This window comes from Coturnix japonica, chromosome 5 (assembly GCF_054131305.1).
Source record: "Coturnix japonica strain WE chromosome 5, WE-NBRP24, whole genome shotgun sequence".
Lineage (NCBI taxonomy): Eukaryota > Metazoa > Chordata > Aves > Galliformes > Phasianidae > Coturnix > Coturnix japonica.
In genome coordinates this window covers 44,058,607-44,073,838 of record NC_140667.1, presented here as the reverse complement: position 1 = coordinate 44,073,838, position 15,232 = coordinate 44,058,607, and the positions used below count along the sequence as shown (strand labels likewise).

Genomic DNA, 15,232 nt, shown 5'->3' with positions numbered 1-15,232 from the left:
TAAAATTCACACCCACGTAGGTGATCCCTTCCAAGGTTCCTTCCAAGACTTTTTCCTCTCTCTTGCTGTAGTTTAAGCCCATTATGTTATGATTTTCCCACTGGGGAGATCCAGGCCTGGATTCATCCTGTCTAAGCATTTAACTCAAGAGTTTTCATAAATCACGAATAGTGCAGAGAGTACAGCTGGGGATAGACCTTCCACAAGTAAGAACTAGAGGTTAGGTTCAAGGCTAGCTTCTTCATGCCACCATTAGTTGACCCGTGGAACTCCTTGCTAAAGGATGCTGAGAGCTACGCATAAAGGGGAAAGTAGATAAGTACAAAGAAGAAAGATTTACTGAATGTTAGATAGAGAAGCTGCATCAGACTGAAGATATGCTCAAAGCTGGAAGCAGCTGCAGGCTGAGAATATTAAGGAGAGGTTCCCCTTCTACATGGGAAGAGCGTGAATTTTCAGACAGCAGTGTTCCTCCTAGGATAGTCTGTCAGTGAAATGCTCTAAGATGAATTAATCCAAACGCATTCCTTTTTCTCTACTGAATCATTGATTCAGTGGTAGAGGTATGACTTCTGTCAGACATATTGGTGGCATACAAATACATAAAAAAAAAACATTAATGGAAATGATATAAGGTGCTGTATTCCTCTGCTTCCTCATACTGTTAGATGAACAATTTTCCACACATCCAGAAATGTGGTCAACAGCAAACCAGGGGGTGCACTGATTTTTAGCAAAGCACTTCAACAAAGCATACAGGAATGCTAGCTAGTGAGTTCTAAAGTGCTTTTCTCCTGTTCCCTGTCCAAGTGATTTTCACAGTGCATTGGGTAAGGAGTTACTAACTGCAAACAGATTTAAGCAACCAAGGACTCCTAGGTCTAAACCAATGCTTGTCATTCAAACTCCCCCAACATGAATCAAGTACAAATATGAATGTTCACAGCCAATATAGTTCATTTGGTAACAAGTGTGCATTTAGCATTACACAAAACTCAGCTGTCTACCTCTTGACAATCCATGCTTCTCATGCTACTTGAAGGGACAAAGAGTAGTGAACAGGCATTTATCCTTGATGGTGAACTTTAAATGTATATTTTCATTTTAAATATCAACCTTATTCCTTTTCTGCACGCGTTTCAAAAATGTCTCTGACACTTTGGCTCAATACGCAAGTATTCCAACTGTTATTCTAAGATGGTGGAAATTAAAGTCTGTTGACTTCAGTGGAGCATTGCCAGTTTTCCTCAGAGGAGGATCCGGTTTCAGGATATTTTGTGAAGCCTGGATCTGACACACACTGCAGACACCGTGGGTGCTGGGTAGTAGCTGTACCAGTGCCAATAGCTGCAGTGATTGGAAAAAGGGAATTCCACTCCATAGTGAGGTTTGTGGTTCCCACCTTTGATCTCTAGTGGAAATGGAATGTACAAACTGTCTTTTGCAAAGGTGGGAACCATGTCAGACAGTCCTTTTCTAACCCAGAATGATGTGCTAAATTGTTGGGAGTGTGGTCCTGGCTCCCAATACACTTGTACAGCCTTGATCACTCCTGGCCCAGCGCAGCAGAGGTTTTAACCTTGGCCTCAGGAATTCCCTTTTGGTCTGTATTCACAGGTCACCGCAGCCTGAAAGTATCTCTCTTGTAGTACAGAAAAAATATCTTGATGTAGCCTTAGTAAAATTGGCGTGCTTCTTTGTTTATACTTGTGAGAGGGCCCAAAACTTCCATGCTTTTTCAGCTGTATAATCTCACCTATTTTCTACCCTTAAACTGTTGCACCTCTAGCAGTGCTAGCATATGCACACACAAAATCCCGTCACCAATGTTTCCAATCAACTCAAAGCAACAAAATTATTGTAGGATGTCCACAAGACTAGCAGAACTTGGACATGAAGTAATGAATTCATTTGTAAGGGTATCGCTTGAACTCCATGAATAAGTAGTTCTCTATCCAGACTTTATTTAGTTGTCTCTCTGCATAATCCTGCTGCAAACACTGTAGTTATTGGTAAATCTCCCATGGATTTCAGTGTGTGCAGGTTGGGGCCCTCGTATAATAAGGACTTATCATTGCAAATTTGCTGAAAGCACCAAACTCTCACAGCTCTTGTGTGCCTCATCTTCCATCCTGCAGAGATATCATAATACTGCAGTTGTGATAGGAGAGTCATTTCCATGACAACAAATGGAATAAAGAATGTATGATTCTGACCTTGCTGTGTGGTCAAACAAAACAGAGAAGCTGGGCAGCAAAGGCAAAAGTTCATCAAGCACAAATGCCTATAGACCCAGCAAGGAAGCAGGAGAGAAGCAGCAGATAACAAAATATTTATCCTTCTCTGAAATTCTACTCCCAAGCATAATTTCCTCCACAGATTATTTTAATGCTAGGATCTGCTGTGGTTAGCCTGAGCATCTTACCCTATGGAAAGCTCCAAAGAGAGCAAACAATAGCTTGTTGACAAGGCCATTTGTATTTCATTCTTTCTGGAGAATTAGCTTTAGAAGGTAGTGCCTTCTTATAGCTCCTTCCCATAGATCTAAAAACAATGCACTTGATGAACAGCATTTGAATCTCATCTTATTTCTTGAGTTGCATTAATAGCCTTTGCTTTAGAGTCGATGATCTGCTCTGAATGAAATGTTGATTCAGTATTGATTTGGGGTAGGAACAATGTGCTTGACGTTGGCAGTGTGGTCATAATGGGAAACCAAAGACAAACCTTAGTGACCACAGGACACCTGCTTCCTGGTTTATGACAGGAGCAGAGAAAGTCCACTATTTCCTACCAGCCCATAGGCAGGAAGATAGGTGTTGCAGCTGATTTAGGCAGCTTTCAAATTAAAAACTGAAGGATGTATAGCTGTAAAGCATGTTTTAGGTGGTGCTACAAAGTCTAGCAGTCCTTGTCACAACTGAGTGTCAGAGACAGATGGACTTCTAATTCCCATCTGGAGTTTGCAAGGAACATCCTGTGACTCTCAGCCATAATGAACTGTTGAGCAGATAATTGCATGTTGGGATCCTTGCTTTTAATAACATCAGCATTAAACCCTATTATGTCTCAGTGGTAGAAGAAGGAATGTAGTTTGAATTGTCCCAGTGCAGAGGTAACTCCAATCTGTTCTTCCACCACCAGAACTACACTCATTAATAAGTAGAAACAAACCTGTCCGCGTCTTCTGGAACTTGACAAAGGCCTTTTTCCATATAGATGGCACACTACAATAAATGTTTGTCATACTTCTGCATTTCATGGATGTAGTGGAGAATTAAAAACAAGTGAAAATGGGAGCTGTCAGTGACAATAGACAGTAGGCACAGTTGACTCCTCTGATGCAGCCAGGGTGGTGAAGCTTTGGTTTGGTGGGGAAATACTAGCTGCAACCAGGAAAGTTCCCAAGGGTGCTTAACATCAGAGTGCCTCTTGCACCTAGACACACACATAGCCTTCTGACAGTGCCAGTGTCCAGGGACGTGAGCTTTCATTAAAGCTGAGATACTGCAAGCTGAAACGACAGACAAAGCAGCTGTTGTTCTGCTGCCCCTACATTTGCCCAATGTCATAACCAAATCTCATCAGCCCTCTGAAATAATGAAAGCAGACCCACTACAGCAGGAGGAGGTTTTCACAGCACAACTGTCACATCTGTAACTGCAGCTATGTATTTGCCTTCATAATTAATTGTGTAAACATTTATGTAGCACTACAGGAGAATGGGAAATTTAGAAAGCAGTAGAAGAGACCCTTAAAAATTAAAAGAGAGCAACTACTTTCCTCCACCATCATTCTGCTGCTTATCTTCTCTGCTGATGTTTCCCATGAACTGTTCATGATTTAGTGGGACAAAGGCACTGCCTGTTAAACCATACATTCAACCAGAAGTCCTCATTCGATTGACGTGCCAACACCCCTGTGGCATCAACACAACCCAAGCTCATCTGAGTTTACTTCCTTCTGTGGAAAACATGGATCTCACTTCTGTGGATATTCTGAGTGGATATTCATGATGTACGTTGATACTGACTGCTGTAGCAGCATTAAGCATTAATTCTGCATTCTGAATATAAATCCATGTTTGATGAAATTAAAAATGGATTATCGAGCCCTGTTTTTCTGGAGGCCTTTACAGATTGCTGGCATTTAATGAAGTTTGCACAGTTCAGTCCACTGGCAGGAAATATTCAGGAATCCTTTCAGTGAAAATGTCACTTAATGTTTCCTGATTTTTCTTTAGCTCCGAATATGTTCTCTCCTGTTTGTGCTCATTCAGATTGGATTCATGAGGTTAAGAGAGCTGCTCTGAGTTTGCACCAGCACAAAGAGAAGTAGCATGACTTCTCTGTACCTCTTCTGCAGCTACTCAGCAATAAATGTGACTTTAATATCCTTCCCAGGGTCAGTGTATTGTTATCTCTCATTCTTTCACATCTGATGAATGTGTAAGAGGAACCGAGGTGACTGCAGTACAGGGCCCTTTTTCTTGCCGCCAACCTCTTATCCCCCAAGTCAGGATTCAAGGAGCACACGGCACCTGAAGAGAGGATAACCAGCTGCACATGCTGCAAATGAAGCTCCCTCTGCTGTCAGAGAACAGAAGACTGGGTCCCCTCTTCTAGGAACCAGCACCCATATTTTACTGATATGTGATATTGATGCTGACTTCTTGTGCCTTATGCTGGCTGTGAGCAGACCAATTGACAGCTTTGGTATAAGCATTTGTAACCTCCACTTTCTGATTTGGAAAAGGACTTGGAGGCAATCAGTTTCTTCTCATAGAAAAGTCAGCTGTTTTCCTGCTAGAACAGAATTTTCAGCAGTAAATTCTTTAAAGTGGTGACATAGTTGGTAAAAGAAATGGTTTAAGCACCAGTGTCAATCAGCTGTAGCTAAGAACCCAGGTTAGACACTGAGATCTGTTTTGTTGTGGGCAGTGTGGGCTGTTCTGCCCCTTTCCCATGCAGTTTGATGTGCTTGACATGTACCTCCTCAGTTCTTTATTTTTCTGAGTTGCTCTTTGATTTGTGTCTTTCAGAAGCTCTCTGGAGGCGTGTGCTCTTTCTTGCATCGAGTATGCAGGGCATCACTACCATTGCAACTGCTCCTCTTGTTCCTCCTGCTCCTGGCCTTCCTCCTGCCCCTGGCAGAGAAGACGCACAGCTGCACTCTGGCCAACAACTTTGCTCGGTCCTTCAACCTGATGCTGAGATACAAGGGCCCACCTCCAACATAACCACTTGGCACGGCAAGAGGTGACTCACAGAAGTACAGACTCATTTTTTTTAATAATTGCAAGTATTGTAGATTTTAGAGCTTCTAACAAGGCTGTTTTATCAACTGGATATATCACAAAAATGCATCATAAAAATAGTCCACATTGTTCAAGCGTACGATCAAAATTAATATTTTTACAATATTTTGTTATTATATTTATAATGTGTATATAAAGATTGTGTATGAGTATATATATATATATATAAATATATATATAAATGCACATCTGTGGGCATACTAACATCCACCATCCACTCATCCACTGTTTGGGGCAATCCTGCAGTGTTTCTCTTTCTACCACCTTTCAACAAGGACCACTGAATGATGGCTTTGCTGTTGTTATTTTGGGTGATTTTTGAAACCAGCTTTTTGTTATTTACAAAAGAGTCAGCACGCGTGCAAAGATCTGGTCAAGAACCAGATTACAAATAGGAGAGCGAGCAGAGTCAAACCATTTACAGAGGCTGACATTTAGCCGAGGAAAAATGGGACAATTCTATTTAAAATCTCAATCTGTTTTTTTTTTTTTTGAATATCCAGATGCAGATATTGCAGAAGGTAATGGAAAATTTTTCCACTGACTTCAATAGGAGTGGGGGTGGCCCTTCTCTTGTTCTCATTTTTTACCAATTACTGTATTCTCCAACCCACCTGAATCAGGAGAGGTAGAATACAGTGAGAGGAAAGCTGGGATTAAAAAAAAGACTTTTTATGATACATTTCTGCAGAGAACCTCTAAAATAAGGTCATAATTTTCTGAACAAATTCCTGAGCACTGAACAAAACCTTATATCAGTGATTTTGTCTCCAAAAAAACAAACTGGGCGGGGTGGGGAGGAGGGTTGTCGTTGTTTTGTTTTGTTTTACCTTGTACAGAGGCATTCAGGAGTGGATCCTAAAGCCTGAACAGTGTGATACAGCCTGCCTCAATGTCAGCATTGCAAAAGTCAGAAGTACTTTCATAATACCATCCTGGAAACAAGATTCATTTCTAGGGTGTTTTTACATAATGGTTTGTTAAACTGGTGTAAACTTAATGTATCGAAACAGAGATTTCTCTATACTCTAAACACTTGAGATGATGTCAATTTGCCATTTATTTTCCTATTTTTATGCCTGATCTATAAAATTTTTAAATGTACATTTTAAAATAGCGTTTTAATGTAAAAGCAAACCTCAGCTTCACTGTGATGAAACCATTCTTGATGGTGTTTTACCTCACTGATTCACTAATCCCTGAGAGAAAAGGAAATTCTAAATTTCTGATTATTTTTTTTTATCTTTTCTGAGAGCTACATCTTTATTGCATTGTATTTGGGCCTCAGTGGTAACAATGAGAAAAATAAATGATGTATATACTATATATGTATATACTATGACAGCAAGCAGCTCGTAGGCATGGAGTGAAGGAGAAAAAGCAGATGCGAAGAATAGATAAAGACAGAGAAGGAGGAATCCACAGATTTATAAATCCTATGAAAGTCTCTTGAAAAATAATAAGTCTCTAAGTAGGAAAACTTTCTGAATGCTTTTGATTCCCTCTCCCTGATAAAGAACTGAAACAATCACGTGTTAAACACCTTTTCTTCAGTAGGAGTTGTCAACAGGGCCTTTCCTCAGTGTTCTGGGTAGACTCTTCTGCCGTCAGCACTCTTTTGCTAATTCCCCATAATGCTTCCAACTGCACTGCTTTTTCTAGAGTTGTGTAAAAATGTCACATTTCTGCGAAGAGAGAAAATGAGTATATAACAAAGAGAAAAGATAGAGAGATATTTGAGTGGCATGCAAGGGGAATGTGAGAAGGATCTGAACTGGTGCAAGCGTCAGGAGGCAGCAGGAGACATGCAGAGTGCGGACTAAAAGCAGGGAGGAGAGGATCAGTGCTGTGTTTTGAGTGATAACTAAAGGCATTCCGATCTAAGCAGAGAGTGAGGAAAAGCAGAGTCTGTGATTTCTTCCATGGAGGAGCCAGGTGGAAAAGAGCTATAAGTCATCAGAGTGGAGTGAATGAATTCCTTCTTTGCAAACGTTCCTTCTGGAGGCGGAGGACATGCCTCCTTCTCTCCCCTCATTAGCTGTTCAAGCATCATGTACATTCCCGCAGTGCTTCTCTAAAAATTGCTGCCAGCCCCAGGGGAAGAACCCTGTAGCTCCACAGCAAGGAGCTAATCATCATTCACATCTCCATTTCAAATTAAACGCTTTGACAAAAGAGAAGTGTGGGGGAAGCGGGGCAGTAACAGAACCTGCACTACGTGGTTCTGTGTATGTATTGCCTTCTCTTTTCTTTCCATGTGATGAAAGTAAAAGCGATGAAAAAGAAATTAAAAATAATGAGGAAAAGTATTGATTGCTACAGAGAAGATCAGCAGGGAGACAGACAAGTTTCCTGCTGTGAAAGCTCAAACTCTCACATCAGATTTCTTTTCACCCTGCCTATAAAGCCCCCAGCTCATGGATCTCTGACGTCTGTACGTTACCGAGATGTTTTCTAACTCAGCTTCAGATTGGGGCCACTGTCTTAAAACATCCTTTACCAAAATCTGGGATGTACAAAGCAGATAAGCATCCATACCTGAATGCTTGCACTACTTTAGCACAGATCTAGCCAGTCAGAGAGTGCCAAAGCCCTATAAGATAGATTATGTTCAAACTTACAGACAGTCTGTGCATCTGGCTCAGGCCTCATAGCCCACACTGTGTGTAGACACCCAGCCTGTTCACAGAGATTTCTCATGTTTCTGTCCAAGCTCTCTTGCCTGCCCCATTGGATCTGGTAGGTGATTGACCACATTAATGACTCTTCAGTGTAGAAGGAAAAATCCTATACTCTGGTGCCAGTGCATTAAAGTAAGACTTCTGCGCAGCCCCGAGGGCATAGTTCAAACCCAGCTTTGGAGTGAAAGCAAGCCTACTTTATAAATTGTAATTGATTTTGTAGCCAGACGCTTTCAACTGAATTTTCCATGACTGCAATACTGTGAGGTAGAAAACTGTTATTGTGCCACGTGGCTATTAATAGCCCTTTCTCTAATTCCTATTAGCAATTTAGGTTGTATTAAATGTTATTTATATATGCGCTCTCCAAAAATATTTTTATGAAAATCGTGTTCCGTTCTTCACACACATTAAGAACATCATATTCCCCTGTTAGCACAGAATCTCCAGTGATAATCACTTATACCAAAATACCAGCTTATTTGCCCTGACTGAGACAATAACCTCATAGAAACAGCTGATAATGGCTGGATAATTTGCAGAGCTTTACAATGATTTTCCATTTTTCCAATGCTGTTTTTACTGGGATAATCAAAGACCTGGGAAACAGCAAATATCTTCAAGAAAAACGCCATCACAAAATAAGTGTATGGTAGTATCCAACACGTCCATGTTGTGTTCTGTTAAACATGGCCACAGGAGTTTGTTCCATCCAATCTCTTCTTCAGTACTGAATAGATGTTTTGATGTGTGTGCATACACATCTCATTAACATGAAGGAAGGTTTGAAGATTTCATATGCAGGAATTCCTTTAACTTATATTGACAAGAAAGTGCGTTGTCTTCTTTCATCAAGAATGAAATAAAAACTCCTTCACAACAAAGATTCCCAGAGCAAACAGAGCTTTTTAGAATAACTGAAGAATACAGATAAAATAATTTATTACCCACCCTAGTTTACAGAAGGAATAGCTTTGCCTTTCAAGAAATACAACTATAAGTAGCTGAACAAACATATTGGCTGGGCATCATAGTAGTATCTCAGGTCATAAGTTATGTACCCAGCTGGCTGTAAGAGATGCTTTTGGACACTTTACTGTCTATTTTATAGTATCATTTGCTTATCTGCAGCTGAAAACACATTCGACCAATGGACTGTATCATCTTCCAGCATCGCTGGGGGATATTAGAGATATTCTTAGTAGTTCTCAGATCACTGACCTGCTCTGAGCCAGTACAAATCTATTTCATTAATCCAGTTGTCAGTGGTTGGCAACTCTCAGAAGCCAGTTTATTAAAATGCTAAAGATAACATTGTTGGTGCAAACATCATGATTCATTCAGAAACCGATCGTATTATTTTTGCCATATTTAAACATAATTGTAAATGGGTTATACTGGGTTAAAATCAAATTAGTCATAGGTATTGGGTGACTGTGTGGCATGTTTTAGTCACTTTTTGACTGGCACAAGTACGTCTAAGAATTGCTGGTTTATTTTGCACTTGTTCAAAGATTAAACAAAGCAAAGATGCATGAATATAGCATTAAAAAAATGATCTCTTATATATGCAATTTAAAATATGAATGTGTCTACCAGAGAGTTATCAGTAGATATGGAAAGCAAAGGAATAAATGTTAGAAATATACCAAATCAAGTAGTAGCCTGAATGACAGCTAACCTACCTCAGGAATTGCCAGATGTTGTCTAGTAGTATCAGTAAGCCATCCACCCCCCTATTAAACTGTGTGAAAGATGAAACTGCACTACTGAAGGTGAAATATCTCAGTGGCAGGAGATATCAAAAGGCAACCTGGTAGCTCAATGCCAGAGATGAACATGATAGGACTGACATATTAAGAGCAACCCAAGCACAGGAACAAGCTTTGGCCATCTAGCTTGCCTGACAAAATCTTGACCATGGCCGTTGACATTGTCCAGATTCACCTTGCTGACTGTGGAAAGAGGTTTCTTCAGGCAGTTTCACTATAGGTGAAATCTGAGCTTCAAGGGTTTTTTTTCTCTTACTAAATGCAGAATAAATTGCTAATTCAAACACCTCAGTGACAGATTAGTTGTAGGTGGTAGGCACTGATGCTCCAGGAAAAGATACAGGAAATGCTATTGTAGATAGAAAGATAATCATAGAGGTTTCCATTCAATTGTTAGGAATTAGAGGTTCGTTATATAAATAAAATAGGAATTCATTTCCAAGTAAATGCTAAATGTGGCCTTCAGTCTTCTGGATTTAGAGAGTGAGCTTATTTGGTGCCTTATTAAATGCTAATGGCTTTCTGGCTCCTATGCCATTATAGCAATGAGTTCCACATCCTCCCCACAAGCTGTGTGAAAAAGGTATTCCAGTGATCTGACTTTGCAAATCCAAGGAAACAGGAAGACCAATGTTACCCTCCCCAGACCGTTTCCCCATCTTCTCCCCATCTCCCCATCTCTTTACTTTATTTCCTTATTAATGTGAATCCAATCTTCTCTTCCACTTATTATGTTGAAAGTCAGCTGTGCACTTGACCATTTCTTTCATTGTTCTCTTACACAGCACAGCACAGCACAGATTCAGCCTACCCTTTGAATTTGTATTGTGGCCTCTTCTGAACAGAGCCCCACATAACAAATCCTCCTAATCCCTTTCCTTGCCCACACCCACTCCTGTCTCCTGTGTTCTCTCCCAGCTGAACATACCAGTCTAAGTCTGGTCCCAAAGTGGCCAGCCCTGTCTTTTTCCCCAGTTGCAGTTCCTCCTGCAGATTCTCTGCCTTTCCCCCTTTCCACCTGTATCTGAACAATCTTTGGAGCCATCCAAGGGGCTCTGGTCACAGCCACCATCTCTCCTGAGCATCCTGACCAGGTCTTGCCCCCATCTGCCTTCTGTGTTGGCTCAGGGACTGTCCTCAGTATTCACATCTGTAGCTTGGAATCCAAAGAAGTGTTAACAAACCATTAATGGTGATGAAAGCCCTGCCCTTAGCACTGTTCATAGCCTGCCTAGATGCTTTTTTTCTTCTCTCTAAACAGGTTTTGATTGCTAATCCAATTATTGCACACAGAAAATTGCCCATTAATTGGCAAGGAGGGATGGAGTTTCAGTTTCATCTCTTATTATCCTTAGTTGCTGCTGCCTACGTAAATGTTACCATGTGCCACTGAGCTTGACTGTATCCTCAGTGCACTGTGCCCTTGAGCTGCCTGGAATGTCTGAATGTCCTATTACACATCACCATAAGCCAGGATCTCTTTTTTTCCCTTTCTTTCTTATTGGAAAAAAAAAAAGAAGAAGAAGAAGAAGAAGAAAAAGAGAAAGTTGTCAATTTTATCAAGGTGATTTCATTAAGCTCCTTCACAAACTATTTATTTTAGTTCAATTTTATTTGGTCAAAAGCTGTATGTTAAAAAAGAGCAGGGAGCTTGGGGCAGCTGAAAACCAAAGGAAGACTGCAGCCTGCCGGCTGGCACCCATGCTTTGCTTGCAGCCTTCAGCCAGGGCCTGGCTCTGTTACTGCTCCTGAATGCCCCTGCTTTCAAAACCAAATTGTTTTTCTTGTCAAGTATGATAAGCATTGAACACCACAAGCTTGGTTTCAATACAGGTATGAATACTTCTGTATGGTACTTTCCATGGCTAAGAAATAGATGTGTGTATATAGGAGAGCTGCTCTGAAATTAATGCCTCCTATGTTATTATCATGGCCCATGATGTCAGAGGCAGATGTTGGTGGTACTGCAGTAGAGGCTCAACCTTCCCAACAATATTCTGTTCCATTCTCTTGCTGTGTGACAGATGACAGAAGAGGTGCACTCTGACAAACTGGCATCTGATATGGAAGCACCGATGAAGCAAAGGCGTGTCATTTAATTCCTCCATGTGGAAAAAAATGGCACCCACTGACATCCACTGGTGTTTGCAGGACATCTTGGGAGACTAAGTGGTGAATGTGAGTGCAGTGAGGCCGTGAGTGGTGCATTTCAGCAGTGGTGACAGCGACAGTGGGTCATCTCCACTGGTGTAGATTATTACTTGCACAGCACACAGGCTCTTATTCATGGCTGGCAAAAATGCAGAGCTAATGGTGGTGACTATGTAGAAAAATAGGGTTTTGTAGCTGAAAATTTGCTCCATCAAATACTGTTATTGTGCTTTTTGCATTTGTGATAGTTTCTATGGAAAGAAATGGGAGGCATTACTTTTGGAACAACCTACCTACATGTAATGGAGTGTGTAATTATTGTTCTACTTAAAGAAAGGTGGCATTCCACTTCAATGTAACTTTCAAGTGCAGCTTTTAGAAGAAATTATGTCTTAAAAGGAAGATAAGAATGTTCAGAGGTATGTGCTTAATGAGCTTTAATGAGCTTTAATAAGATTTGAGTCATGCCTTCAGACTCTAAAGTGAAAAGTATCCAAGATTATTTCCCATTACCATCCCAGATCAGACCCTGTATAAGTTTAACCCGGGAGGCACAGGCTGAGCACTGGCTATTTCTGAAGGTATTTGGGTGCTGCTGGTTTACAGTGTGTGTCCATTCTCAAACAGCAGCTCCTGCTCTGTACACTTGATTGACTGGAAGCGCTTCTTTGAAAACCCGCCTGGTTTTGTCTCAGTGAATGGATTGCTTTTGATCGTTGTCATTATTTCCATTTTTTTCCCTCTAATTTGTGATAACCCAGTTTATTAGTGATTCCAGGAGAGTCTCCTCCTCCTGCCCAGCCTCCAGGCTGCCCTCTATCTTCTCATCTCTTGCAACGTGCTGGACCACTGTGAAACAATTATATGAGCAATATCACTGGTGTTGCGTTCTTCTGTCATTGTCCGTTGTAATGCATAACACTGCACTGATGTTAAATGTAGTAGGAGGCCCAAAAATTGCATTATTGCTTGCTAGCAATATCACTGACATGCAGTACTCCTGCAGAGGACTTGCTCTCACTTCTCAAAGCAGCTGGCTGTCTCAGGCCCAATTTAATGAATAATGCTGGATTATAAACAGCCTTGGGTCCCCTCACCAGCACACCATCAATCTTACTTCCACCCATTTTTGTGCTTTTGTTTAGTTTTAAGCTAGAAGGAAATTCAAAGAAATGTGCTCAGACTCCCTTCTTGGGTGCACAGATATCCCACGTTTCACACACAAAAAAAAGAAGGAGTTTTTTTCTGTAATCAAACCATTCTGTACTCTTAATACAAAAGTCATCAAAAACCAAGATATTCTGTTATAAGTGGCATGGAATGAAGATGAAAACTCTCCAGAATCAGAGGTTTATTGATACGGATCTCAATTCCACCAGTGTGCCTCATATTAGATCACCTGCTTCTGGGCACCAAGAAACTCCAGGGCTGTTCACAACAAGAATATATATTATGAACAGTTCTAATGCTTCAGAGCTCCTCTGCAGGCCCAGGGCTGGCAGTGGGGAGGACCAGAACCCCATGCCCTCTGCATGTTGAAATACTGACTTGAGTCCAGGCTTCCCCCACCAGCCCAGCTTCTTGTGAATGCTAATACTCATATAGAACAGAAATGTTAGGAGTAATTACAGCGCGAACATCTCTTCTTGTTTATGTATAGTAGCCGATAGCAGAGTCTGTAATAATAATCAGTGTTTATACATGTGCTGTTCAATGTAACCACTGGGTACAAAATACTTTTCAAGTGTCACAATAACTGGATTGATGTCATTTTTTTGCTTGTTTGAATAATTATTTGCATTGCAGGGACCAGTGCCACTTTTGTCATGTTATTTATGATTTTAAAATACATTTGTGATAAATTAGGCTCGTTCCTAAGGTAAACAATACCAGAGCCAAGCAGCTGCCTCTGTACATGTGCATGTTATCACAGCTGATATCAAGTCCAAGGCAGACTCCTTGTCTTGCCCAGACCTTTCCTTAACCTTTCTGGCTTATTCAGGGAAACGTGGACCAGTCTATTTTCTTATAAAAGCAGCTTTTTGAAAAGCTAAACTTATTTTTTAAAACCTTTCTTTGTATGACTCGATTACAGACAGACTGTAACACTCGTATTTTTCTAAACTGCCTATTGCCTGTTGGAAAATAATATATAAATATATATTTTATTCTATGGATTTCCATGTAGTTTTGAAGATCTTTGTTCTTGTCTATGTCCTCCTATTTGCTAGAAGTATCGGAAGGAGCTGCAAGCTTCTGTGTAACGTCTCGATGAAATTACGTGAAAAAAGAACTGCATAGAAAGGCTGACTTTGTTTTTCATTTAAATTGCCAAAGTGAAGTTGTCCTTAGTGTTATTTCACACAAGATGTGCGGAAAGAAATCAGGTCATTTTTTTGCAAGTCTGGGCTGTGTTATGTAGCACTTACTAAAAAGTCTTGACTGAAAGTCAAGAGAGTTTATGCTGGAAACCGTGCCAGCTCAGGGCCTGATTCTGGAATTTATTTGCACTGTTTAGGAACTTATTTCACAAACAGTCCCGTGAAATTTCACAGGACAGATTACAAATAAGAGCTTCTGATAGATGAATAGCAGTGCCAGACTCGGGCCCTTTTATAATAAATAATGAGACCTTTTAGCTGGGGAAGAGGTTATATTCCCAGTGCCTCAGGACAGCATTTTCATTCCCTTCTGCACTGCGAACTTGCTCCTTCTGCAGCTGAAGTAGTGGATTTAGCACCCAATGCAGTAGATACCTTCAGTGCAATCGTGTGGAAATGGCCTGATTTCATTCTTTAGAGCAGCAGTGGGGGCACCTGTTTAGTGGAGACCCACAGTGTGTGCTGTGATCGTGGTGGAACATGGCAGGAGTTCTGCCGTCTGCCTGCAAATCTACTGCTTGATCATCAGCATTGCCAAAAGTGTATTTGCTCAAGTAAAAGAATCTGATTCCATATGACTTTTCCAGGAGTAAAGGGCAGCTGGGTCGTTCCACGATCAGGCAACATTACTATGAAAGTTTATCCTTTAAAGACAAATGAAATATGATGTGGCTTTGCTGCTGGCAAGCAGGATAAAGAGACTGGAAGTTCCTAACCCTGAGCCCCAGCCTTGTAACTGAACCGATGCTCCACTCTTACCAACAAACTGTGCCGCCTCAAGTTATAAAGTCAGAGTATTTCATTGCATGTACCCTTTTCTGTAATGAAAAAAATATGTATTTGATGTTGCAGATATGATGCAGTAAATAAACACGTATGCATTTCTTTTTAAAGACTGTTAAATTGTTTTGGGGAGCGGTTCACATTTTC

General features: G+C 40.7%; 1 protein-coding gene across 11 annotated transcripts in view; it reads left to right on the top strand.

The window, feature by feature from the left end:
- The window catches only part of SYNE3 (spectrin repeat containing nuclear envelope family member 3), a 72,435-nt gene that overhangs the window by 45,106 nt on the left and 12,097 nt on the right, over window positions 1–15,232 (top strand). For 8 of the 11 annotated variants that reach the window (XR_014946780.1, XM_015865330.3, XM_085549403.1 and 5 more), the window contains one exon: window positions 5,042–15,195. Coding sequence is in view for 10 of the 11 variants with exons in the window: in XM_015865330.3 (XP_015720816.2) it covers window positions 5,042–5,239 (198 nt within the window). In the remaining variant the exon portion in view is untranslated. Of the gene's footprint in view, window positions 1–5,041; window positions 15,196–15,232 lie in introns of those variants that run through there. The other 3 variants (XM_015865328.3, XM_015865326.3, XM_015865327.3) reach the window with 2 other exon arrangements.